General features: G+C 40.7%; 4 protein-coding genes and 1 pseudogene across 12 annotated transcripts in view; all 5 read right to left on the bottom strand.

The window, feature by feature from the left end:
* Positions 1-1,517: 1,517 nt before the first annotated feature.
* LOC143420519 (uncharacterized) lies at positions 1,518-5,670 on the bottom strand. The gene is made up of 3 exons (XM_076888701.1): positions 5,382-5,670; positions 3,407-3,571; positions 1,518-3,144 (listed from the first exon to the last, which is right to left on the bottom strand). Exons 1-3 carry the CDS (start codon positions 5,571-5,573, stop codon positions 3,058-3,060), a joined length of 444 nt encoding a protein of 147 aa, XP_076744816.1. The 5' UTR covers positions 5,574-5,670; the 3' UTR covers positions 1,518-3,057.
* A 714-nt stretch (positions 5,671-6,384) lies between these two features.
* On the bottom strand, positions 6,385-8,453 carry LOC143420318 (uncharacterized). Its single transcript, XM_076888222.1, has 4 exons — positions 8,207-8,453; positions 7,064-7,174; positions 6,879-6,980; positions 6,385-6,681 (listed from the first exon to the last, which is right to left on the bottom strand). The coding sequence occupies exons 1-4, from the start codon at positions 8,396-8,398 to the stop codon at positions 6,595-6,597; spliced, it is 492 nt and encodes a 163-aa protein (XP_076744337.1). The 5' UTR covers positions 8,399-8,453; the 3' UTR covers positions 6,385-6,594.
* A 1,079-nt stretch (positions 8,454-9,532) lies between these two features.
* LOC143420317 (uncharacterized) lies at positions 9,533-10,791 on the bottom strand. The gene is made up of 4 exons (XM_076888221.1): positions 10,550-10,791; positions 10,259-10,363; positions 10,057-10,158; positions 9,533-9,932 (listed from the first exon to the last, which is right to left on the bottom strand). The coding sequence occupies exons 1-4, from the start codon at positions 10,745-10,747 to the stop codon at positions 9,843-9,845; spliced, it is 495 nt and encodes a 164-aa protein (XP_076744336.1). The 5' UTR covers positions 10,748-10,791; the 3' UTR covers positions 9,533-9,842.
* Positions 10,792-14,285: 3,494 nt separating this feature from the next.
* Positions 14,286-15,668, bottom strand: LOC143420316 (cyclin-dependent kinase 1 pseudogene; annotated as a pseudogene).
* A 39-nt stretch (positions 15,669-15,707) lies between these two features.
* slc4a2b (solute carrier family 4 member 2b) overlaps positions 15,708-24,518 on the bottom strand; it is a 55,284-nt gene continuing 46,473 nt past the window's right edge. For 8 of the 9 annotated variants that reach the window (XM_004551966.2, XM_004551969.3, XM_076888217.1 and 5 more), the window contains 15 exons: positions 24,307-24,442; positions 23,759-23,960; positions 23,570-23,678; positions 22,929-23,113; positions 22,490-22,706; positions 22,192-22,398; positions 21,929-22,077; positions 21,631-21,825; positions 21,005-21,229; positions 20,810-20,899; positions 20,534-20,700; positions 18,681-18,934; positions 18,427-18,596; positions 17,911-18,084; positions 15,708-17,620 (listed from right to left, as the gene is read on the bottom strand). In XM_004551966.2, the coding sequence (XP_004552023.1) occupies positions 17,540-17,620; positions 17,911-18,084; positions 18,427-18,596; positions 18,681-18,934; positions 20,534-20,700; positions 20,810-20,899; positions 21,005-21,229; positions 21,631-21,825; positions 21,929-22,077; positions 22,192-22,398; positions 22,490-22,706; positions 22,929-23,113; positions 23,570-23,678; positions 23,759-23,960; positions 24,307-24,442 (2,561 nt within the window). In that variant the 3' untranslated portion in view covers positions 15,708-17,539. The remainder of the gene's footprint in view (positions 17,621-17,910; positions 18,085-18,426; positions 18,597-18,680; positions 18,935-20,533; positions 20,701-20,809; positions 20,900-21,004; positions 21,230-21,630; positions 21,826-21,928; positions 22,078-22,191; positions 22,399-22,489; positions 22,707-22,928; positions 23,114-23,569; positions 23,679-23,758; positions 23,961-24,306; positions 24,443-24,518) is intronic. The other variant, XM_076888218.1, reaches the window with a different exon arrangement.

Raw genomic sequence — 24,518 nt, 5'->3', positions numbered from 1 at the left:
AGTCATTTGTGCACATCATAGTAGCAATTTCTCCTTCCTCTGAACAAATTGTAAATGCTCATGGACATGTATCAGTTGCTTTCATACAATTCTCTGCCGTCGACAACATTATCATTCGCTTATGTCATGTCAGTCAAAATGAACTATACTTTTAGATGCTGAATAGTCGTTCCCAATAAAACTAATAGTCTTCAATCATTGCATACAAAATTGGTGAATTAGTTTTTAAATGCTGAACTTCAGCTTTCACTGACGAGGAGGTGTGTGAAGTATCAGTTGTAATCAATGATAAGCCACTTGTTCACAGTCACTCATCAATCAATCCCATGAACCCTCAATTGGCAAGCATATATGAACCGAGCAGGACATAGTGTGTACCATTTCTACGATTCTGTGACACAGAAATGGAAGGTCAGCATCGTGGAAGAGGGGTGAGGATGCGGTGGGGACAAAACAGGGGAAGAGGGAGAAGACGCCAAATACATAGGCCGATTCCTAATGAAATTAGGGCAACACTTGTTGACCACGTTGTCAATCACGGCCTTACTGTTCTGTAAATAGTTTGAAATGTTTATTTAAAAAAAAACACATTGGCTGCATTTTTAGGTAAACCGCTGCAAAAAACTTTGTTGTTTGCATAACTCAGTAACTTTTTTAAGAAGTAACTATATAATTAATTGCCCAACATTGGTCATTATTTACTGTATTTTGCAAACAGAGAGTTACTGGACTCTCTCCCAGACCACAGACTCATAATAAGTCAGAGCTTTATTTTTTTTTTTTTTAAAGTTTTTTCAAAATTGGAGTTCAAGTTATTTTTACTTCCAATAGTGTTAAAATACTACACAGGTCATGAACAAGATTTTTTTACATTTTCATTGTAAGTGGGCTAAAGCACTTAATTAAAAGTCTAACATAAATGTAAATGCTGTAATTTGATTATTTTAATAAACCATGTAACTTGGATGGATTCGATGCTGGCGTGACCACAGTGCACACGTCCAATGTTGCTCACAGTGGTCCAAGGGATCGCTCAGGGAGTTTGTGTGTTCGCTCAGACACATGAAAGATTAGAGGGAATATTGCTGCTCAGTCACCTGCTCAGCACTCTGTGGCTCCCACGCCGCCGCCTGTTCCTGCTGGAGGCCCAGAAGAGCCCCTCCAGCAACCTTTCTCATTCGCTGGGGGTTCAGGAGAACCTCTCCAGACTCGTGCCACGTCAGCTAGGGATTCTGGAGCGCCCTTCCAGCTGCCTGTCTCTGCTGAAGGGTCCGAGATTTGGGTTTGGGTCCTTTTCCTGCCTGCACACAGCCGTTTTATGACAAAACCTCAATGACCCAAAGCAACACTGTAAAGAAGACAGGGCCAAAATTCCTCCACAATGATGTCAGAGGCTGATAAAGTCAAACCAAAGATGATTACTTCAAGTTTTTGCTGCTAAACCTCGTTAAATTAGCACTTAGTATTTGCAATTAAAGTAAAAGAATTGGGGGGGGGGGGGGGTTTCCAGTTTTTGTCACAGCTGCGGTGGCAGAGTGGTGAACGAAGGGCTCAAATGCAGGCACTAGCTTTGATGTGAGTAAGCTTTATTTTCAAAATGGTGAGAATACAGACTGAGCGAAGATGGGAAGGACAGAAACTAATATAAACCTAAACTGGCAAAAACTAAAGAAACAAACCTGAAACCATGAATCGCAGAAGAAAATGCAGAAATTATATGCAGAAAGATATGCAGGATAACACGCAGAGGTAACACAGATGGACCAGTCACAAGCAGAGGAAAACACAGGGCTTAAATATTCACAGGAGCAATCAGGGAATGGGAGACGGGGGGAATCAGAGCTGAAGAGACAAGGGCAAGGAAAACCAGACACAGCTACACACAGGAAAGGAACCATCAAAGTAAAGTAGGAAATATAACAGTTACACCCAGACATGAGCTTAACACTAAGACATCAGACATGGGAACAGGGATCGAACACCAGAGCTCAAAAGAGAAGCCAAACCCTAAGAACAAGAAAATCTTAAGAATTAACCCGAAACATAAGATAATAATAATTAAAACCAAAACCACTGAGTCCACAGACTCAGGACCATGACAGTTTTTTACCTTTTTTCTAAAAAAATATATTTTACTGTTCTGTTCTACCTAATTGCTGAAATAATGGCATGCTGTTAAAAAGTGAAAACTTTCAGGATTCAGCCATGAGCCAGATCAGCTTAGGTAAGTGAAATGGTAGCCTGACCTGGGTTAGTATTTGAGTTATTATGGAATCTGATTTACTGGGATTTATTGTTATTACAGTATCTGCAGTCTTAATTAGTTAAACACCAAACCAGTGCAAACCAGGGCAGCTATCCATGACAAGGATTTTGGTCTCATCATGGAAATCTTGCAGACACTAATGCATTGTTGGTCGCTGACCCAATGTTTTGAGTTTGCTCTGGACTTATTATTCATCTCTTTGGAATCAAGAGATTTTCATGTTCTAGCTATGAATTCGTCTTGAGTTTAGTATTTCCTAATACCTCTGAGTTAGCTGTTGGTTCCTGTTTGATTATGTTAGTCACCTCTTTGTGCCCAGTTTGTCTCTTCTCTGTTTGGTCTTTCCGTGCCCTGCGTCTTTTGTTTTCTTGTTTCCCTCTCAAGTCCTGGTCCCTGTGTTTATCACTTCCTGTTCCCTTGATCATCTCTCTGTGTTTCATTCTTTTGTGTCAGTCATGTCTCCATGTCTGTTCCCTGTATCACATTTTCACATCTTGCTCTGTGTCTTATGTCCTGTTTTATTTAGATAGTCACTCGTTCATGTTCAGATTAGCTTCCCCTGTCTCGTAAATAACACACACATCTGATTTTCTTTTCATTGTGTAGTAGAGAAAGCATACAATTATCATTATCTTCAACACATTTATCATTAGTAAGTAAATAGTAGCAATCAAAGTGACACTACAGTTGAGTATGCAAGCAACCACTTAACTAAGGTAACTTAGTAACTAAAATATTTTCTTACAGCTAAAAAAAAACCATATATTTGTGCTGCAATGAGGAATTTATTTTTAGTTGGCAGTCAAAGCGAAAAGTGTAGGAGCGCCACTGTAGTAGATCATGTTTCTGTAGTGACCCAACCTGGTTTTCTTCATCTCCTGAATCAAGAAAGAACACATAAACACATTTGGTTATTCACACAAAGGAAACTAAACAAAGAGATCCAACTTTATTCCAAACCGATGAAGCCATTTCACCAGGCTCAATGGTTTGGGGGCCATCAGAAGAGCAGTTTGAGACAAAAAGATTGACTTATTGCAACATTTTTTTGATAACAGGTCAAATATCTAGGAAATTAATGTAGGAGAAGAACATAAAATGTAAGACACTTTTTAAACATTTACATTTGAGCAATAATACCTCTGTGAGTCTCTGTCTCTGGATGCAATGAACGTATGGCTCGGGTTTGCCTTTTATCTGGTTTGCTATTGCTTTGTAGCAAATGACACAATCCATCAGAAGCTGTGGAGCAATGGTGGGTTTCAGGAGAAAGTGGTGGTAGATGTATTTCCCGTCAAATCCACTCTGAAAGAAAAGCAGCAAGTCAATGGATTTGGGCAGGTAGACATGGTCAAGCAAACCTGCCAAAGTTCAAATTGAGCATCAGAAAGAAGACAGGGGAATTAAGCGACACTGAACATGGCATGATTGTTGGTGCCAGACAGGCTGGTCTATTTAAGAAACTACTCGTGTACTGGGATTTTGTGGTCGACGCATCACTGCAATACGGACCACTATATCTGAGGAATGTTTCAAGCAACTTGTTGAATCTATGCCATGAAGTTTTAAAGCACATCTGAAGGCAAAAAGGAGTCCAACCCAGAGAATGGATGCATGCTTACATTAATGCTTAAATTAATGAAATGTTTTTATAAGGTAAACACATTCAAATTCATGCAACCACAGAGAAAAAGTTCCACAAAGAAATCTGCCAGAAAAAAACTGTTACTCAACGTAACTCCAGGTCTATGCCCACAGCCCACTAACAGCCTACAGGGCTTTTCTTTGGTTGTTTGTGGTGGTCACACTTTAATCTGCAGGGGCTGTGGCCTCCATATGGCTCCACCTCCTAAAATATGAGACCGTTTCTGGAAAGAGGACCCAAGTGCAGGATGCCAGGAGGGAGAATAAAAGTCCAAATGAATCTTCATGTGCAGAGATCACGCAGAGGAAGACAAACAGTCAAGGGCCAAATTCCAAAATATATCACCGTGGTGAACTCAAAATATAGAACAGTGATTTTGACCGGTGCACAGAGGCTGTGATGCTCATGGTCAGTGTCCGACTACATCAAATGATTCAGAGACTAATTCATTTAATTCCACCTTAATAACAACTGAACACTGTCTATAGTATAAAGACAATATACAGTATACTACAGTAACAGTATTAAAGTGGGAAATGGCAGTCAGCCAAGATAGCTCATCAAGCTTATATCTTGTTGAACTCAGCTGTGTAAATCCACAAAGAGCAGCAGGTCAGCTGATCACAGTCTGTACACTAAGAAATTATTGGTTTTCCTCACACTGAGCCCCTACAGCCAGTTTTAGGTTTCCCCCACTTGCTGAATCCCACTTTAACCCCTTATTGTACTCATTCCTGTTTAGATGTAGAGTCAAATTCACCCTCTACAATGTAGGCAACACAAAATAGATATTTACTTTTTTACTTTGAGTGCATTTCGGAGCCTGGACCTTTTCACTTTTACTTTAGTAAAGAAGTTGATTCAGTATTTAATCTTTTACTGGAGTATTTTTTTCTGTATTTTTACTTAAGCAAAGAATGTCTCTACTTTTGCCACCTTTGGCTATTCTTAACTTTAATGTCTAATTATGCTGTCGTGGCTGTGCAACTCATTCATTATCTGCAGGAAGAAACGTGAAATCCTGCAAGTTTTCACCAAATACACATCAGTTTTGATTCTAATGAACAGCTGTGTGGAAACATCAGTCTGTTAAATAGCACTCCAGTCTTTGCACCTCATTATCTAAACATAAACTGTCAACAGTTTCAGTTTTATCAAACCTTTTTCTGTACAGCTGCTATTTGGCAAAAAAAAAAGGAGAGAGGAAGAGAGAGAGGAAAGTGCGTCAAATCGGTGTTACCTGAAACCAACATTTCAAGTGTTTTTCTCTCTCTTTAACATTAGGATTTAACATTTGTCTTTTAAATTTTAGCTGTTTCTGTTCTTATGCAGACCTTTAGGAGACTGTTGACACAGTCGGTAAGGTTATCACACCCCATCAGTGAGGCAGCTACAGGTTTCATTAGAAAATAAAAGAAAAAGGGGAAGAGTTGGTGAAAGAGCAAACATCCAAACCAAAAAGATGCTTACCTCAGTTTCTAACTTGTCCACACTTTTCAAAAACTGATAACGGTGTCGGATCTTAGAATGAGTGGTGAGCTCTTGCCGTACCAGATTGACTCCTTTTTTGTAGATTTCAGGCAGCCCATTGTAAGGCCGCCAAGCTTCAGCAGAATACAGCACAGCCGCAGCACAAACCAAAAACAGCAAGCCAGCAGCCATATTTCTCCAAATGCGTGAGAAGAGCAGGGAAAACCAAGCACTGAGTGCAAACCAAGTTCTATTATAGGAGATTAAAACACACTCAGTGGGTAATATCACAGAAGACCACGGTTGTCAAATGAGAAGTTAGACTACATCCTAATGCATTATTACAATTAAGTCCTGGTTCACTAATCCAGATCCTGGAAACAAGCCCAACATGTGGTGACAAGCTTTTGGCACCAGGACAGGATATAAAGTTTAGCAGTAATTAGTACAAATTTTTTTTGTTTCGACTTCATTGGATGGCTCTTTGTTGTCACCTGCACCAAAAAACAGTTGTATTTGGGCCAGGAAAGCAAATGGGATGGTCATTTAAATATTTTATTTCCATGAAATGAAAACTCGTGAAGATTTCAGAGTCAAACATAGGCCTTATGAACACTTAACAAACGTTGATCCATGTATAGTGCATCCAGAAAACATTCACAGTGCGTCACTTGTTCCACATTTTACAGCGTTATTCCAAAATGGATTGAACACATTTTCCACTTCAAAATTCCACACAAAAAAATGACAAAGTGAAAAAAGTTTGCATGTAAATTTTTGCAAATGTATGTACTAATATGTACCTTATGTACTCTCAGCCTTTGCTTAATATTCTGCTGAAGCACATTTGCAGCAATTACCTTTGCTGCAATTATCTTTCTTGTTGCTTGTTTGAAAATAAAATTTGGCCTGTAAAGAATCTGAATTTCCAACAAATATAAACAACACAGTCATGCATTGTTGTTGGGTAATGCAACAGAGGGGTGACTTATTGCACACACAATGCTGTTTTACTCTTTTTATTTCATGTAACACATGGAATACATTTAGTTTAAAAGGAAAGAAGCCTCCTTTCACGTGTTTATCACAAGTGAGTAAGTGAATATTAAAAAAGTGACACTACAGATGAGTATACATGCAACCTCTTAACTAAGGTAATTAAAGATTGCCTTTATAGTTTTGTGGATATATTTGTGCTGCAATTAGGATCTTATTAGCCGCTAGTACGAGACAAAAGTGTAGGAGAGCCCGTGTGGTAGATCATCTCTCTGTAGTGCTGCAGCCTGGCTTGCTTCATCTCCTGAATAAAGATAGAACACAAAAAGATGTCTGGTGATTATTCACACTCAGAAAACTAAACAGACACCACAGACCATCCAGATCTAATCTAGGTTTTTGAGCCATCAACAGCAAAAAAAAAAAAAAAAGGTTTATGCAGCAAAAAGTATAAAATGTAAGAAAAAAAAAGAATTTTTTTAAACACATGAGTAAAATTACCTCTGTGAGTCTCGGTCTCTGGATACAGTGAACATATGGATTGGGTTCATCTTGTATCTGGTCTTCAAATGCTTTGAAGCAAATTGCACAATCCATCAGAGGCTGTGGAGCAATGACAACATAAAGAGCTTTAGTTCTGATAGGCAATAAACTACTTTTTTTTTTTAATGTTAGCATTCGCTCACTCGATCATTCCTGAAGGGGCATCTCTGAGGGTCAGTCTCAGTTGTTCCTTTCGGACACTTGGTGGGTCTCAGGTGAACGTGATGGAACAAGTATTTCACACGAAATACATCCTGAAAGAAATAGAGGTAAATTTTATGAGGTGCAATTGCAACATGGACTAAAACCTAGCAGGTTTCATCGCTGATTTTTCTGTAGTAGTCAGCTCACGCAAAGCACTGCAGAGGTCATGTACAGGAAGGCAACAATTATGGGCCAAATTGCAAAAACAGTCTGAGAAAGTGGTAAACAAGCAAGAAGACTACAGTAATAGGAAACACTTTAGCTTTAGTATGTTTCAGGCTTACTAAATCCACTGCAGCTGTGCCCCTTGGCGTGCATCAACAGATAAACAGATACATGTTTACTGTATGAGCCCCTGCGTAATTATGAGTGTCTGTAGATACGTAGCAAACATCACTGTCTTCTTGGCAACAATACTCAGCTGAAGTCATCAGCAGATCTGGGGAGCCGGGGATGAAATCTGCTGCAGTTCAGTTATCTTTCTTACTCTCTCAGTCTCACATCTGTACACTCTTTGTTGGTTTTGTTTAGTCTGTTTGGCCCCCAAAGCACCCTGCATCTTACCTTACACATGCAGCCACATGTACACCACTCATACCCCTGATATCAGTCTAAAAATCCAACATGATTTTTGCCCCATTCAGATTTGTTGCATTTTCAAAGTGTTCCTTTAATTTTTTGAGCAGACTGTAACTGTTTTGTTTTTCTGCACATAAATCTAAATGCTTGTGAATGTTTTAAGTTTCAAAGTTCACATAATCCAATAGAGATGGGAAAACAAGTTTGAACCTGAATTCTCCGGAGCCACAGAGAACTGCGGCTGAAAGCACTGAAAGCAGAATTTAAAGTATTTTTCTCTTTATTAACATAATTCAATGTTGTCTTTTAAGTTTTAGCTAGAAACATTTATGTTCTTCAGCAGAGCTTTAGAAGACTGTTGCTGCAATCAGCAAGGCTATCTCACCCTATTACAGATCTGATACTGATGTTTTTATACAGAATGTTAAGCAAAAACACTGATAACACTGATTCTGGTCAAGAGTTTTCAAAAGAGTCGACAGCCAAATCTAAATGATGCTTACCTCCTGTTCTAACTTCTCCACAGTTCTCAAAAAGCGATAATGGTTTTGGACCTTATCGAGGGTGCTGAGCTGTTTTATTGCCAGATCCACTCCTTTCTTGTAGATTTCAGGCAGACCATTGTAAGAATCCTGAGCTTTGGTGGAGTACAGCACAGCAACTGCACAAACCAAAAGCAGCAAGCCGGCAGCCATGTTTCTCTGAGTCTGGGAGGAGAGCAGGGCAGCTTGGAGAATAAAGACCCGCGTTCAAAACAAGTCCTTTTATGGCTTTAGGAATGACAAGTGAAACTAAACATACCTATCAACAACAGACCAGCTGCACTCACTGTTTATATCCCCCAGTTTCCTGTAATACCCAGGAGGCCACAGACTAAAACTTTCAGATGGAAAACATGGTCAATGTCATAATAAGAATTTGTTCTTACAATAACTAACTTATCCAGAATACGATCTAAAGTGTGATTAAAGCTGTGGATTAGCTCATTGACAATCTAATGATACATTTAAAGACGACCATCTTCAGCTTTTATGCTCTAGGAGCAGAAACATTCTCTGCAGGGATGGGGTTACATAACACCTGGGGATGCTTACGTAACAACTTCATTTCAATGAAACCACAACTCATAAACATTTGTTAGTCACACACATTGCAGCAAATTATCACAGCAAAGAAAACTCATTTCATTCTACTTAAACCAAAGAAAAAGTAAATGCACAGGTATTACACTGTTGTAGCCGTATATACTACATAGATCAGAGTTCCCAAAGAGGCTTCATAATAATATAGTAAAGGAGAGAAGTAACAAATGTTTATAAACATTTTATGGGGATTAGATTGCTTTTATCCAGTAACTTTTCTGGACCACAAATGACACCATGTGACAAGAGGCCCCACTGAGGGACCTTTCAAAGGCTCGTGGGCTAAAAAGATTGAGAAGTACTGGTTTAATAACTTGCCAATATCCTCTGTTTTAAATGCAAAACTTTAACATCAAGAATAATGACTAGTTGAACAGTTCAGAAGATTAAATACATGTCATCAGATCAATAGAGTGGAAAAAAGTGAAATAATCGTCACTGTTCTGACAGAATAATTTATTTATGCATTTATTTATATTTATAGTTTTGCCTGTTGTTACCACCACAGTGGGTTTTAAAAATAATAAAAGTAAGATGTGATCAAAGGACAGACTTCTAGCTTTAATTCAGAGGCTCTAATAAAAGTTTTATATTACCTGTTTATGAATTAGAGCCATTTTTATACACAGTCCCCCCCCCCCCCCCCCCATTTTCAGAGAGTTAAAAAATAATCAGAAGTAAAGCAGATAAAATTTTGGATTCAAAGTTTATTAGAATATAAAAAGAATGCATACATTTACTTAGCAAGGGAGCTAGGGAGGTTGCATTTGAATGAAATATGTTCCTCACATGATGAATGCCTCTCAGAGTGAATAATAAAATATATAATAATAGTTTGATAACATTTCAAAAGACAAGATGCAAACATCATACGTACATCTACCAAACTACAGAAAGGTTAAGTGCAGACTGACAAGAATTTACCTGTCTGATTGTAGTTTTTTAGATATTTTCAGAAGCAAAGACACTAAATGCTGCATGTTTTCTAACAAAACTTTCACTCTTTGCCTGTTGATCCCAGAAGAACTGTTGACCCGCTGCTGTATCCCAGTGTATTGCAGTGCTCCAGTCTGCCTGCTGTCATTGCCTGCCATTCATAACCAAGTAAAGATAAACATGTTTATCATTGCAGTGCGGTTTCATCACTTATGACAGGCCACAGTTAGAACTTTGGGAGAGACTGTATTAAAGGTAAAGCAGGAGATACTGACTTGTGTGATGGCCGGTTTACGGAGGCAGTGAATATACGGTTTGGGCTCTGGTTCGATTTCTCCTCTGTGCATTTTGTAGCAGACTGCACAGTCCATCAGCGGCTGCATGAATGCAGAAGAGCAAAACAGCATAGACAAGTTAGGGCAGGCCATTATCCTCACATTCCACAGTCCTGAGCCGAGTAACTTGCCAAAAACTTACTCTGTCGTTTCTAGGCTCACACGCTGAGGAGTCAGTGGTCCCTTTTTCACAAGTGGTGGCTTTAAGGTAGAAGTGGTGATAGAAGAAGCTTACATCAAAACCCATCTGAGAAGAAAGAAGCAAAGCAACCCAGATGAGTTTTAGTTCATGAAAGCATCATATTCTTTGTTGCTTATAGCACATTTCCTGATGATTTTAATCCAAATACACCATAAACCATAAACTAATAACCAGGTCTTACAAAATAAATGATAAAAATTGAGCAATAAAACTGGATTTGCTGTTCAGTACCTCATAGTCCGACTTTGAGACACTTCTTAAGAAGACATAATGATCTTGGATTCCAGCGAGAGAGTGGAGCTTCGCTAAGGCCAGATCTACTCCTTTCCTATACGTTTCAGGGAGTTCCTGTGCATTCGAGGACAAGAAGAAAGCTCCGACGCTGAACAGCCAAACCAACAGAGCAGCCATTGTTCTCCTTGTGGCCATAAGAGTGAGGGTGATGTGGAAAGAGCAACAGACCACCCCCTTCTGTACTGTTTACTCAAAGACAGAAGAACACCCTGCCCTTACAAGGGAGAAAAACAGGCGTTTCTGTTTTGATTATGCCTCAGTGTTGATCCAGAGTAGATGTCTGCATCCTCCCAACTTCTTTCTTTTATCAGAAAGATTTTTGACATTTAAAAAGTAGTTTTAGTTTTCTATCAGCACAATGATAATAAAGTAGTACTGAATTTCATGTAGAAAATCACAAAATAAAGTTGGATTGATAAAGTAACAAAGAGAACACATACTAAACTGATTTACATTATTTTACTGAAGGGAAATCTGTTGGCGCTCCACAGGGTTCAATTCTTGGTCCTCATTTTATTTAACAACTTTATAGTTTTATACTATAAATAATGTAAAACAAATATAATAATTCTTGGCATAATTTTAAATGTTAGTCGTAAATATTAGCTGAACTGACCACCGACTGTATATAAAGGATTGACTAACCATTGTGATATTACTGGCTTGTTTGCCCATTTTCAAAGGTTTTGATCTGAGCATTTTAGAAAAAGTGAGTGAAGTTGCAAACTCGTTGGGAAGGTTTCTATTGAGCTCAGTGGATCCAAACAGCCATTTTTAAAAAACAGTCAAAGTCTTTATGGCGCCACAGCAGTCACACACACCCCCCCCCCCCCCCCCCCCCCCCAGTTGCAATTAAAAAGAATGTAGGTTTTAGGTACTTTTGCATTAGATACCAATTTCAGACCAGCAAGCATACATCCATCCTTTATATACAGTCTGTGGAAATGAGTGTTATAATTTCCTCACATAACAGGTAAAAAAAAGCTCATCTTCAGTCCCTGTCTATTAAGATTTCAGATCAAGTCAGGAACTGAAATTAATTGAAAACAGATACTTTAACAACCATACAAATAAAAAGCGGAGAATAACATGTAAAAATACTAAATGTGTAAAAATATCCTGCTCGCTGATAAACTGCTTGAAGATGGCCAGATTCAAACCTGGAAACTTTCCCTGCAAGTTCTGCTCCATGTTATCATCATTGCACCATTTCACTCCTCATTCTAGCTGCTTGTCTTTGGTAGCCGATGAGCTCATGAGTGAAGACAGAAGAGATGCTGTCTGTGTCAAAGCCTGATTCTTCTACCTCTGCAACCCAGTGGACAGGTATTCAGTCCCAGCCTTTCTAACCATATGTTGTTGTAACTATCCACTGTGTTTTCATGTTAAAACACCTATGTGCATAATAATTATTCTTCAGCATTTCTTCAGCATAGACAAGTCATCATCTTCCATTGAAACAATGGGCGATCGCAGGAAACTGCAAGGAAATTTTTACCGACCAATCAGGGGTTAGACATTTAGACCATAGTGCAGACTGGTCGTTAGGCCTATGTGACTTAGGCCTGACATTGTCACCATGATTGTAACACATCCAAAATGGCAAATAGGTTAATGTCACATGGTTAGGGGTCACATGCCTGCAAAACCTCCATATGCAAAGATGTGAATTGATGCAAATTCAAAAACAGATATTTGTCTCATGGCAGCCGCAGCTGTTTTGTATGACTCAGTGACCATATAAAGGAATTTTACTAGTTAATAGGTTCACCATAGTTTTGAGAGCTTAAAGTCAGATTTGTGCATTATATTGTAAAGAACCTAATTAAAGTTAAATGAGGCCTGGGCTGCGATTTCATGCAATTTCCATTTGTACCACCAGATGATGCAGTGGGCCTGTGTAAGCTTTCAACACATTTTTAGGCTAAAAAGAAAAGATGACGTTAAACGGGGATCACTCAACTGATAAAATGTTGCCCCCTGGTGGTTAAAGTTTTAGTTTAATTCTCTGTGTAATTATAAAAAGTCCCTTTAAAACACAGGAACACGTCAGAGTCCAAATGTGTTTGAATGGCAGTGGGACATCCCTGGAAACACATGAAACAAACAGAATCAGACGCAGGTTTACTCACTTTAACCCAGTGATTTATTATTTTGGACAGTAACCAATTAAAATGACTCAGGAAGAAAAGATCCAGGTTTTCCATGCTTTGTTATTTCTGTATCCAAAATGAAAAATTATGTGCAAGTATAATTTGTCTCTTTCCACTAAACGTGCTCGAATATTCTGGATCATATTATAAACACAAAGCCCTTAACATCAGTGTAAATAAAGGAAATAAACCTCCATATGCAGCCACTGTCGTCCATGTTTACAGACCGTCACGAGTAAAAGCTGAACCAGTGTGTGGCAACCTCTGGTGGGCTTATGAAAGAGGAGACTATATTACTTTTTATTATACATGTTTATTTTTTGTTACTGGCTATAATTTGAAAATGTGTCTTACAAAAGATTCCAAACTTTCCATTGTTTCTTTATAAACACATGATACAAATTCAGTTTATCATCATCTAAGCTAGAGATTTTTATTAAAGCAAACTATCCATTAATAGACACACACACGACCCTGAATTGGATAAGTGGAAGAGAAAAGACGGACAGATGGATGGAACAGCTGAGTAAATGTCCATCCATGTAAATGTGAAGCAGTGTAACATTCATAAATATGTAATATAAAGGATTTAAAAACACATCACAGGTCTGATTTTGGGCATTTTACATTAATCATCTGTAAGTCTTGTGGTAGGGCGACGTTCCTCTTTAAGTGGGACTGCATCGCATCTTTATTCTTCCTCCTCCGTCCCACATCTCTGGAGTCATACAGCTCACCAAAAACATACAAGCTTAGCAGATTTTTTGAATATGATGAAACTATCACTGAGAAAATGAATCAGCAGTATGTACTCACATATCCTCTGTGTCCTGTCCAAACTACAGTGTGTCTGTAGAGGCCTCTGACGGTTAAGCAATAACTTAAATTCAAATTGGTGATGTGTCCCACACAAAAAACTAAGCACATCTATTTTGTTGGGACCTGGTCGCTCTAAGTGGAGCTGCATCTGCCCTATGAACTACAGTACAAAGAGCTTGATGCCCCTGTTGTAATGTATCCGACTCCTTCATCTGTCACTCACTAACACTGCTTTTCGTTTCTCCCCTTAAATATTTAACTCCTGTCTTGCTTCAAGTTTCTAAATATCACAAACACCTGTTCCTACATGTACACCCCCTTTCAGGCTCCAATCAGTTCAGTTACAAATACAACTCAGCCTGTCCCAAGTTACTATGGTAAACAGGGCTTTTCTACTATACTTGAGCACTCAAAGTGTTTTATATGTCATGTCTCATTCATACATCACATATTTCTACAATGCATTCTGTTTAACATTCACACACATTCACGCTGAACACATTGGAAAGCAAAGTGGGGTTTAGCATCTTGCCCACTAAGAATTATGCAGACTGGGACCAAACTTCCAACTTCCAGCTAGCAGATGATCTGCTCAACCCCCTAGCCACCTGTCAAGTGCTCTATGAGGGTAGAAACGTGTTTGCACAGCAAATGAAGTCAGCTGCCATGAATCAGATGTGCTAAAAGGCTGTACTGTTTTCTTAAGCGTCATACTGTCCGCTCAACAAGCCCTGAGCTGGAAAACACCTAGACCACAGGTGGGCAACTCCTGGCCTCGAGGGCCAGTGTCCTACAGGTTTTAGATTTGTCCTCAATCCAACACAGCTGACTAAATTACCTCCTCAAAACGTCTTAAACCTCTCCAGGGGGCCTGGTTATGAACTAATCATGTTATTCGGGTATGTTGACACAGGTTGTCAATAAGCAAATTCTGTGGTTTCAGGTCACGATGGAGCACTCGGCGACAGTGACAGAAGTAGATGCCCTCCAAAATCTGGTAAAGGTAGCTCTTGACCAACATAGAGTCCATGTACTGGCCAGAGGGGATGGAGTCCAAGTATTTCTTCAGGTCCATGGACAGGAACACTAAGATGAGGTAGAGACGAGATTCTTGCATTAGGACGTCTAGGAGTCGTACAACATTGGGATGTTTCAGCTCCTGGAGCAGAGAAACCTCTCTGACAGCTGTGCTGGGAACGCCCTCCTCCTCACTCTACAGTCGGATCTTCTTCATAGCCACAATTTGCCCCGTTGCCTTTTGCTTACCTTTATACACAACCCCATATGTACCTTCTCCGATTTTCTCTATTTTCAGGTAGTCTTCCATTATTGCCTTTTTTTTTTTTTTTTTTTTTTTTTTACAGACACGAACAAACCTCTTCAGTTTTGCTAACGCTGCACTACCAGCACATAAAAAACCTGCACCTGTGACCTTTAACTAAAACTGAAACTAAAGCTTCAGGAATACTTTCATATCACTTCACACTTTTTGCTCACTGGCTTCCCTTCAGGTTCCAGGTTTTACAGATTTTATTGCTGAGAATCAGAAAGTTTCTTGGTCCTCTGAGCCCTCTGCTCACACACATTGCTGGTCCCTCACTTTTAATATGTGGCCAGCATTAGGAGTGAGACCCGTGCACCTGTCCACACTCTTGAATATACCGTCCATGTAATAGTAAATTGAATGCATGAACACACTCATGCTTTCTTCATGCTTCACAGCATATCATAGACCAATATGTGAGTCAGATTGTGTTCTTGCAGACTCAGTCTTGATGTTTGTTTGCACATTCATTGAAACCATCATATTTGTGCTGCCAAACTCTTTTTTGCTATTTTAAAAACTCTTGGATGTTAATTTTACAACTTTTTTAGTCAAATACCAGATCATTAAGAGAAGATTGCTGCCACCTGCATAATTTCTGTTTGGTGGTATGGCTGCTCTGGGACTTCCTCTACCTTTCAGTGGAAAAGCAGTGGAAAGGAGAGCAGCACCAAGACGTGATAGTTGACAATCATAGAGCCCAGTTCCTTGTATGTGCAGTTGGGACTAAATATGTCTTCTGTGCATCTACCTTTTCTCCTTCCTCCACGGTGTTTTACATAAAGACAGCCAAACAGACTCAAACGATAGAAAAGAACTTTTATTCATCATCAATATTTGAACCATTATTGTACACGGGAACATCAGCAATAGCCTGAAGACTTTATTGCTTTGAAATGAATCCACATACTTTTAATCATCAGCATACTTTGACATACACAGACTGCCTTCACTTCAATCACAGGCACAAGAAGCAGACACAAAACTGACACTCAAATCCAACCTCTCATAAATATCGCCTTCACTGCCGTGGGCGTGCTGCAGCTGAACGTGTGTGTACAGAAGAAAAAAAATATTGTGTGACGTAACCCGATTAAGGCTTCTAAAGCAGCAATTACTCCACAGATTATAAACAGATAAATAACAGAGATTTTTGATTTATGCATGTCTCAAATGTGCAAACTACTGTAACGTGTGCCATCCTTAAAACACAGGAGACACAGATCACTTCATGGTCCCACAGACACTTCAGATTTTGTGCGACTGTGACATGAAAAAGGCAACAAGATCACAGCAACAGTGAAACTGGCCCGCCTGGAGGGAAACGTAGTGCTTGAAACATGTAGGTGAGAGTAACAGGGGCTGAATATTTAAACTATTTGACACAGTCAAAGCTTTAACCAATCCATGAGATTGTCTAAACAGGTTGTTTGGAAATTTTGTCGACCAGGCTGACACAATCGCGAGTGACATATTAAAAACGAGGAATGTCCTGCTGTGAAAATATTTAAAATTAGGCTGAAAATCCTTCAAGTTAGAGGAGATCTAACGTGACTGAAGTGCAGCTTATTTTTCTGACCACAAAACTATTTACACGAGACATTTGGCACAAAGAAACCACCGTTAACCGACCACAGGAGAAATGAGACCTCAGAACAAACTACATTAGTGCCCTACACGTGTACGGGTGTGTGTCTATATATGTGTGTGGAGACATTTTAAAGTACACTTAATAAGCCACAGTGTCATTTTCCGTTTTAAAAAAAGTGTTTGCACGATGAGAAATGTGATACGATGTCATTAGTTTAGAGAGAAATAGCATTTTTTTTGTACAGTTTTCTTTTTTCTTATGGAACGTCATAACAGTCCCACAAGATCTCCCCCTGCTGGTGATCTTCACTCACCACAGGTGAAATATAAACATTTAAAATGCTTCTGCACAAAAACAACAAATAGTTAAAGTAGGCTAAAAATCACTCACAGATCATTTAAGAAGCAAACTAAAGCAACACTGATTACATAAAATACAGTCATTGTTCAGATTTTGTTATGTTAAAAGTGCTACAAGCTTTCGTGTAAAGTGATCAGCTGTCTAAAATAAGACAAAATAAAGAAAAAAAAATCTTAATACCTTTATATTTCCTTCGTAAGGCGCTTGGTGATCTTAAAATGTGAAGAAAAGAGTGTGAATAGCAATAACTCATAAAGCATAAAGGAATGTATCCCGTATATCTTCCACATATTCAATGTGAATCAGAGCAACTTTCAGGGCTAAAAATCAATCGTACACGTCTATCTACTGTTAACATGTTTAACTCGAGCTCGAGATAAAGTCATTTGATTCGGTATCTCCTGTCCCCTGAAATGTTTAAAATAAAAACAAATAAACTAAGCGAAGAGTTTCCAGCTGCTTTTCCATTATTTGAGACACAAACTGTTATTAAAGCAGCAGAAAAGCTTCTTAAATAGTGAAAAGTTAAAAGCCAAAGCAACCTTTGACATACTGCATTTCAATGTCTTGATGATGATGATGAAGAGGGACATCGCTTGAAGGACGCCGTCCCAGAACTCTAACTGGTGATAACTGACAGATTTTCGGTGCGATTTGACGATGCGAGGGCTCGCTGTGGATCACACCGGCATTTGCATCTCCGAGTACTCGTCGTGACACTCGCGCTCGTCAAACTTTGGCTCTGCGTCGTCAGCATCCAGCTAAAAGAAAGACAAGAAGTCACATTCAGTAACCTGAACTAACTCCGAAACAGCTGTGACTCATTTAAATGACTATTTTATCGCAAATTTGTTTTATTTTTTTAAAAATTAGTGAAATTTTGATCTGATGTTTTGTGCTACCCATCTCTGTGGATCAACATCAGAGCCATAAATGTTATCGATATTATCAATCAGTTCTAATCATAACATTTAAATTACGTTTCCTTTTTTACCTCTACAGTGTGTGTCAGCGTAAAGCAGGGCACTGCGCCCCCCTGTGGTTAACTTACGCATGCCATCTCTTTGACAGTGAAGACCCGTCGCAGCACAAACATCTTGACGGGGACGGTGAGGATGAGGACAAAGGGGAAAGCCAGAGACGCCGCCGTCGACATAATGGCCCACAGCACCGCCAAACACACCAGCTGGATGCAGGTGAAGAGATGCATGCGCAGCGTGCGGACCTGAAGGATAGAGAGGTCGCTCACATATCTGACAAGGACAACAGTTTCTGCAGGGAGCGCTCAAAAAAATTCCCAAATGTAGATACGTATAACCTTTGCAAACTATTTTAGGGGTTTAAATAAACGTTTAGAGGTTGTGTGGATTAACATAGATAAAGTCTCCCCTAGCTGGAAACCACTCTGAGGGAACTCCGGCGTTTTTAAGTGTGCAAAACATCTTTTTTGTGACAGACCGCAAAAATCCTGAAACTTCTTTTTCTGTTTGTTTCTGCTACAGCAGAGCATCTCCATCCTCACGTCCTTTACTTTGGCTGTAAAAGTGTGTTTTCATGTTCCTCTCACCTTGCGTACATAGGTGTGGTCAGGGTGATACTTTGGTGGCATGAGCAAAAGCATCATCCGCTCCGTTAGCTGGATACCGTTGAGCGACATCACTCCCATGTAGAGGAAGATCCCGAAGAGCACGGCGAGGGGGATCTGACACAGCAGGTCGCCGATCACGATCGACAGGCCTAACGGAGGAGAGCGTTAAAGGGTAAAGTTCACACAGGACACAGCCACGGGAGGAAAGAAAAGATGATAAGTCTGGAACTCACCAACTAAGATTGCAACCAGAAGCCCAGTGACCCGCTGCTCCTTCACCTCCTGGATGCGAGGTTTGTCTCCGGGAGCGACGGCCTTACTCATGACGGTGAGGGCGTTGACGTGGGTCACCGAGCGAACGGTCGCAGCGGCCATCCACGGCAGGCCGAACAGAGCTGAGGTGCCGCCCAGCACCACGATCAGAAGCAGGTCCAGATGGAAACCAGAACCTTTGACAAGCATGCGCTCCTTTTTACTAACTATCAGCCTGCAGGAAGCCGGGACAGAGCCAAACGTAAGAAACACATTTCAGATTAATCACATATGATGAGGTACGGCATTTTTTTTTTGTGTGTGTGTGCTTGTTTATCTGCATTTTGATGCGTTACAGAAGCTAAAACACTAAACACATCATTTAGAAAACAGCTTAAACATCTGATGGGTTGAAACTGGGAAATAGCTGGAAAATTCAATCTTTGGTATGACCACCTTTATTCTTCACTCTGGGTAAACTTACTCCTTTTGTCCTCAACTTTTTTAAGGACACACTGCACACCATGTCAATTTGACTAATAGTTTTTTGCAGACAACCCTGCTAGTTTCATAGATTCAACTAAAGGAATCAGAACTAATTGTGTGTTTTTGTGACAGGCTGCTAGTAACAAAATCCCTAAAGATATCATTTCACACTGGCTCTTTGCTAAATTGTTGGTTATGTGTAGACACAACAGAAGTTCATCCCTTGAGTAAGGAGTTTATTTTATGCTTGAATGTCTCATGAGGGCAGTGCTGAGCAATTTAAATAAACAAACAAAATATTCCTCTGAAAATGGTCAGGTACATGGAGTGGACTGGACATGAGTGGTAAAAGCAGCCAATGTCCAACAAAACTCGGCCAGAAATTTTGGTCAAGATGAAAAAATGATAAGAAATTCTGGCTCCTTGGAAGAAAAACAAATAAATGAACAGTGGTTAAACGTTTAAACTTGTGCACGGTACTGTGCATCACGACTAAAATACACAAAACTTCCAGAGAATCTCCTGATTCAATAAAATGTTGGTCACTAAAGAACTCGGCTGATGTTTTGTTGCTGTAGTTTACCATTTCAGTTATGGTAAAAATGTAGAAAATAATGGAAAAAAATAAAGGAATACTGCCCCCAGCAGGCCATTGTAGAAAGTGTTAAACTGAAATAAATATCTTTATACTTTAATATCCTGCATAAAAAAAGCTGAGTGACATTTTCCCCGTGTTTCATCTGTTACATTATCTGCCTTCTTTCAGTAACAGGGTGTTTGTCTGTTTTTGGAAGGAGGTTATTAAATGTGCAGTCTACTCTGTACAACTGTGTTTAATTAAAAAATGATCTGGCTGTTTAGAAATATCAGTTAGGAAATAAATAATGACCAGGTGCATTTATTTCTTTCTTAGTAAAAAGTTACAAATAGTTCTCTACTAAACTTGTTTGACCCCACATTTGGATATGAATCTGATAGTTTTGTACTTTTAAAAACGTAACAGATTTTATTTATTTGATTACGGAATGACGTTCATACAAAACTATTGAAAAACTGTCAGTGCCCTCCACCTGTAAAACCATTCCTGGTTTGGGGTCTGTCCCTCTCTCTGTTGTTGCACCTCTAATGTGCGTGTTGTTAATTTCATTAACATCCAAGCAGCTGAAACCGATTAACAACCTCCTCTGCTACTACACTGACCAGATCAATATCCCAGGACTTTGACTTGATAGTGTCCACAGGGGAAAAAATAAAAAGTGTTCCTTAAGGAGTTTTTGAGCAGCGTATAAATGTACACCAGCAACTCTTCAAACATCTGCCTGTGTGATGCGGCTCCAGCAAAACTCACGTGGTGATCTGAGTCTCCATGAAGATAAGGATGAAAACCAGCAGAGCGGGCAAGCAGCAGGCAAACATCATCCAGATAGGGAATTCCCCATTTGATCCAAGCGGACTGATGAACCAGCCGCGCTTGTCGGAATTCGTCACTGAAAATCCACTGGGGACACTCAGTTTCTGTAAGGAAGACACGAGACAGACTCCCATCAACCTCTGAGATAAGGAGGTTCCTTATTTTTCCAATATTTTGCATGATAAACACACTGCACAGTCCACTGAGTCTCACCTGTGTGAATGTGTCTTCTATGGAGTAATCCACCAGAACCATGATGAGAATGGCGATCGGTACCCCAAAGTCTCCAATAATCCTGCGTATCTAAACACCACAGACGGCGCGGTTTAAAGAAGACTGCAAAATGTGTCACATCAAACAAGATCAAATATTTGCTGCAGATCTTAATTACAGATTTCAGCTCCTCACCCTTCCAGGGAAGAAAGCGCTGTTCTTGAATTTGCGCAGGTAGAAAGCGATAAAAAACGTCCCCGCCATGAGAACCAAAGAGAGCAGCGCCGTGTTCGGTTCCCCGCTGACCTTCACAGTCGACGGCTGGCTGCTGTTTTTCATCATTAGGGTGATGTTTTCCGCCAAGTCGTCTGCATCGGTGCCGTTGAGGGAACAGCTTTTCAGCGGGTGCTCCTTGAAAATCTGCACACAGAGTTTCATATTATAAAAAGGTGCTCACGCAAACACGCTGTGATTACTTTTCTTAGACAGATTAACAGGTATCGCAACCACTCTTTCTTTGAAATGAGATTAGCTCGTAGCAAAATGCCTTTTAAGTCCGTGCCATAAAACTCTAAAAATAGCAGATCTTCCAAAAATCATAAGTCTGGACCATAATTAAAACTCTAAATCCATTTAGGATTCAGGCTCCATCAATCAGAAAAGATTTCAGGTGTGCTTGTTAGAAAAACACGCTCATTTCGACCCCGACTTCTGAACCCTGTCCAGAGATTAGCCTGCTCTGCTTAGCGTCAGCGGCGCAAACACACAGCGTGCCAACAAAAACTTTTTCTAATCAGGAGCTTTTCACGTCTCATGTGTACCCTGACAAGCTTGATGAAGGTCTCGCAGATGAAGATGAGGGAGATGAGGAAGGAGAAGATTTCCTGGGTGAAGCGGGAGACGAAGCGCACCAGGAAGCTGCCTTCGAAGGCCACCATGGTGACCACGATGATGATGAGCCAAAAGCCGATCCAGACGCGGCCCGTCAGGTACTCTATGTTGTTTGATGTGCAGAACTGTGAGCACAGAGACATTAAGCACATTTGTTTGCCTATTTAGTAAGTCACCAGCATTTTTAACATTTTTGAAATTAACTTCATATGTTTTTATGCAACTTACACTGTAAAAGGCTTCTTCAAAGACCAGCAGAGGTCCAGAGAAGCCCACAACCAGCAATGGCTGAGCCCCGAGCAGACAGAAGACCACCCCCTGCACTGATGTTGACACAATCAGCTCAGAGACACCGATCAGGCCGTTTGTCTTCTCACCTGGAGGCAGACCCGGGGTTAAAAGGTTAATCAAGAGGCCACTATTACCAAAACACGGAGAGGATTTGCGATATGAGGCGTGAATACGCTCTCAATTCCCTCACACAGACTCACCCAGCAGACCTCCAAATGTTATGGCCGGAGAGAGGGCAGCGAAGTAGATGAAGATAACTGCGGCCATGCACTGGCTGTTCAGGGCATCCTTGAAGTCGCTGACATACTTTGGGTAACGCCGCTGCACGTCTCGTATCAGCCCACCAAAAGGCCGCCCAGTACGCTCTAAGGGGTCATCTGACTTTTTCGAAGGTTTGAGGAGTGCCTCTGAGTGACAACAGAGCTTTACGTTAAAACCCATGAGAAGGCACCTAAAATCAAATCGAGTGAAATTCCTAATTGAAACGGAAACACTTACCTTTTTCTTCAAGGCTTTTAGGCTCTTTGGCCATTAGTTTGACCTCGAGTTCCTCCCTCTTCCGCAGCATCTCCCTCTGAAAGCGGGCGACAGACCGCAGCAGTTCATCACCTCCCACCTCTGAAGGTGGCAGCACGATGCTACAGTCCAAGAAGCTGTTGATGGCATTCAGCAGGTCCTGCCTGTCATCTGCCAGGTAGGCCGCCTCGTGGAATTGCTGAAAGATGATGGCAGAAATAAACCAATTTACCCAACATCATTGGTGCCAACAGAAACCTACAGGTGTTATTTTATTTCATATAAATGTAAAATTCTTCTATGTCCTCCTTCACATTTTTCAAAGTTGACCAGTGGTCCGGATTAGAGCCTTTGCTGGGCCAATCCTGGCTGCAGGGGCTTATTTTTGACACCCCTTGTCTAAATCAGCACCACCACTCACCTTATCAGACATGAGGGTGGAGATGGAGCGTCCTATCTGGTGGTAGTCCATGCTTGTAGTGGCGGGTCCCAGCAAAACAAAGAGAAATCTGACCGGCACTGGCACTTCCAGGACGGACTCCAGCTCCACCGCTTCCTGCAGCCGCACAAACGCCATGGTGGGCTGCTCCAGGAAGTCCACGCTGCCTGGGAAACCACAGGACATGATGGTCAGTGTGCAGAAAGCGCTACATGCAACCAAAGGCAAAGTTTTGTAAGTAGTAACCGGTTTTTAGACTAACTGTAGTTATAAAAAAACAAACAAAAAAACAACTAGTGGTACAGCATTACCTGGCCTGTGATTTTAGTCTGTTGCTAGGTGGTTGCTGGGGAACATGATGATTTCATATATAATTCAAGTTTTTCTGGGTATAAATTAGATGTTACAATCATGACATTAAATTTATACCATGCTTTTATAAAAGTGTTGTAGGTGCATAAAAACCTATAAATGGGTAATCTTAGCCTGTTGATTGATGGTTGCTAGGCAATGTGATGCCATATTATGTGATATAGATGAGAACCTTCAGGGGCCTAAGATGTACCTGTGTGCCACAACTGCTGATGCTGCAAGAGAAGTTCATGGACAGATGAGTAACTTACCCACGAGGACCACTGTAGCCTCGGCATTTTCAGGAATCTTCTCCAGCAGCTTCAGTTCATGTTTGGACTTGGACCGATGCATACCAGGTCCAATGCTTGGCTCTCTCTGCTGGAAACAACACAGGAAGTGTAAATAAGGACGGTAAAGATCCCTGTGATATTCTGCAAACTCTGCAGACTCGGACTTACCTGCACTTCATTCTTCTCCATGTCGATGTGCGTGTCTGTGTCCCCCGTAACGCGAACTGTGCCCATGAGGGGGTCGGTCACTGACGGCTCTGTCTGGTTGGTGTGGTTGACACTGTGGTGATGCGCTATCAGACTGCCGAGGCTGGCTGCGGAGATGTTCCTGGGGAAATGGCTACTGTGCTCCTTCTCATCGCTCGGGTGACTAGGGGAGGCAGAGGTGGGGAGAGAGAGGTTGAACAGGAGGAGGAGAGGTAGTGACCAAGCATGAAGCCATCTAATAGCAGGAAGTGTGTAGCGGTGAGGAAAAGAAAACACAGTTTAACCAGCTTCCATTTGTTTGTGCACATACATATATCCGGTCTCCATTTTCCACACCTTGCAATTTATCATTTAACTACCTTGAGACATCATCGCCATTGCAGTGCACAGCATGTGCCACATTTTTTCAGATCATTAACAAGAACAGGTTCACCTCAAATGGCACTGAATGCCTCTGTAAGATGAAATCTCTGCTAGCTTATTTGTAGCACTGAGGCGCTGCCAATCACCTGTGTTTGAGCAGCAGGGCTCTGAGGACGTTGGCCCGGTCCTCAGCTTTGATCTGGTCAGAAATAATCATCTGTTCCACCACCTGGTGGGCGATGCCAGGCAGGGTCTTCTGGTCCAGGTCCAGCAGCACCGCACCTGCAAATACACAAGCAAGCTGAGCTCAGTCGTCTATGAACCAGACGAGAGACTTTCAGGCATACAGCTTACACAA

The sequence above is a fragment of the Maylandia zebra genome, linkage group LG9 (assembly GCF_041146795.1).
Source record: "Maylandia zebra isolate NMK-2024a linkage group LG9, Mzebra_GT3a, whole genome shotgun sequence".
Lineage (NCBI taxonomy): Eukaryota > Metazoa > Chordata > Actinopteri > Cichliformes > Cichlidae > Maylandia > Maylandia zebra.
This window is presented reverse-complemented; position numbering and strand designations above follow the sequence as displayed.

Coding starts and splice junctions, on each gene's coding strand:
- LOC143420318 (XM_076888222.1), bottom strand. CDS start 8,398: ATGGCTGCCGGCTTGCTGCTTTTGGTTTGTGCAGTTGCTGTGCTGTAC. Junction 7,175..8,206: donor TGGAGAAGTTAGAACAGGAG/GTAAGCATCATT, acceptor TATTTCTTTCAG/GATGTATTTCGTGTGAAATA. Junction 6,682..6,878: donor AGAGACCGAGACTCACAGAG/GTAATTTTACTC, acceptor ATCTTTATTCAG/GAGATGAAGCAAGCCAGGCT.
- LOC143420519 (XM_076888701.1), bottom strand. CDS start 5,573: ATGGCTGCTGGCTTGCTGTTTTTGGTTTGTGCTGCGGCTGTGCTGTAT. Junction 3,572..5,381: donor TGGACAAGTTAGAAACTGAG/GTAAGCATCTTT, acceptor CTTTTCTTTCAG/AGTGGATTTGACGGGAAATA. Junction 3,145..3,406: donor AGAGACAGAGACTCACAGAG/GTATTATTGCTC, acceptor TTCTTGATTCAG/GAGATGAAGAAAACCAGGTT.
- LOC143420317 (XM_076888221.1), bottom strand. CDS start 10,747: ATGGCCACAAGGAGAACAATGGCTGCTCTGTTGGTTTGGCTGTTCAGC. Junction 10,364..10,549: donor TCTCAAAGTCGGACTATGAG/GTACTGAACAGC, acceptor CTTTCTTCTCAG/ATGGGTTTTGATGTAAGCTT. Junction 9,933..10,056: donor GTAAACCGGCCATCACACAA/GTCAGTATCTCC, acceptor TATGAATGGCAG/GCAATGACAGCAGGCAGACT.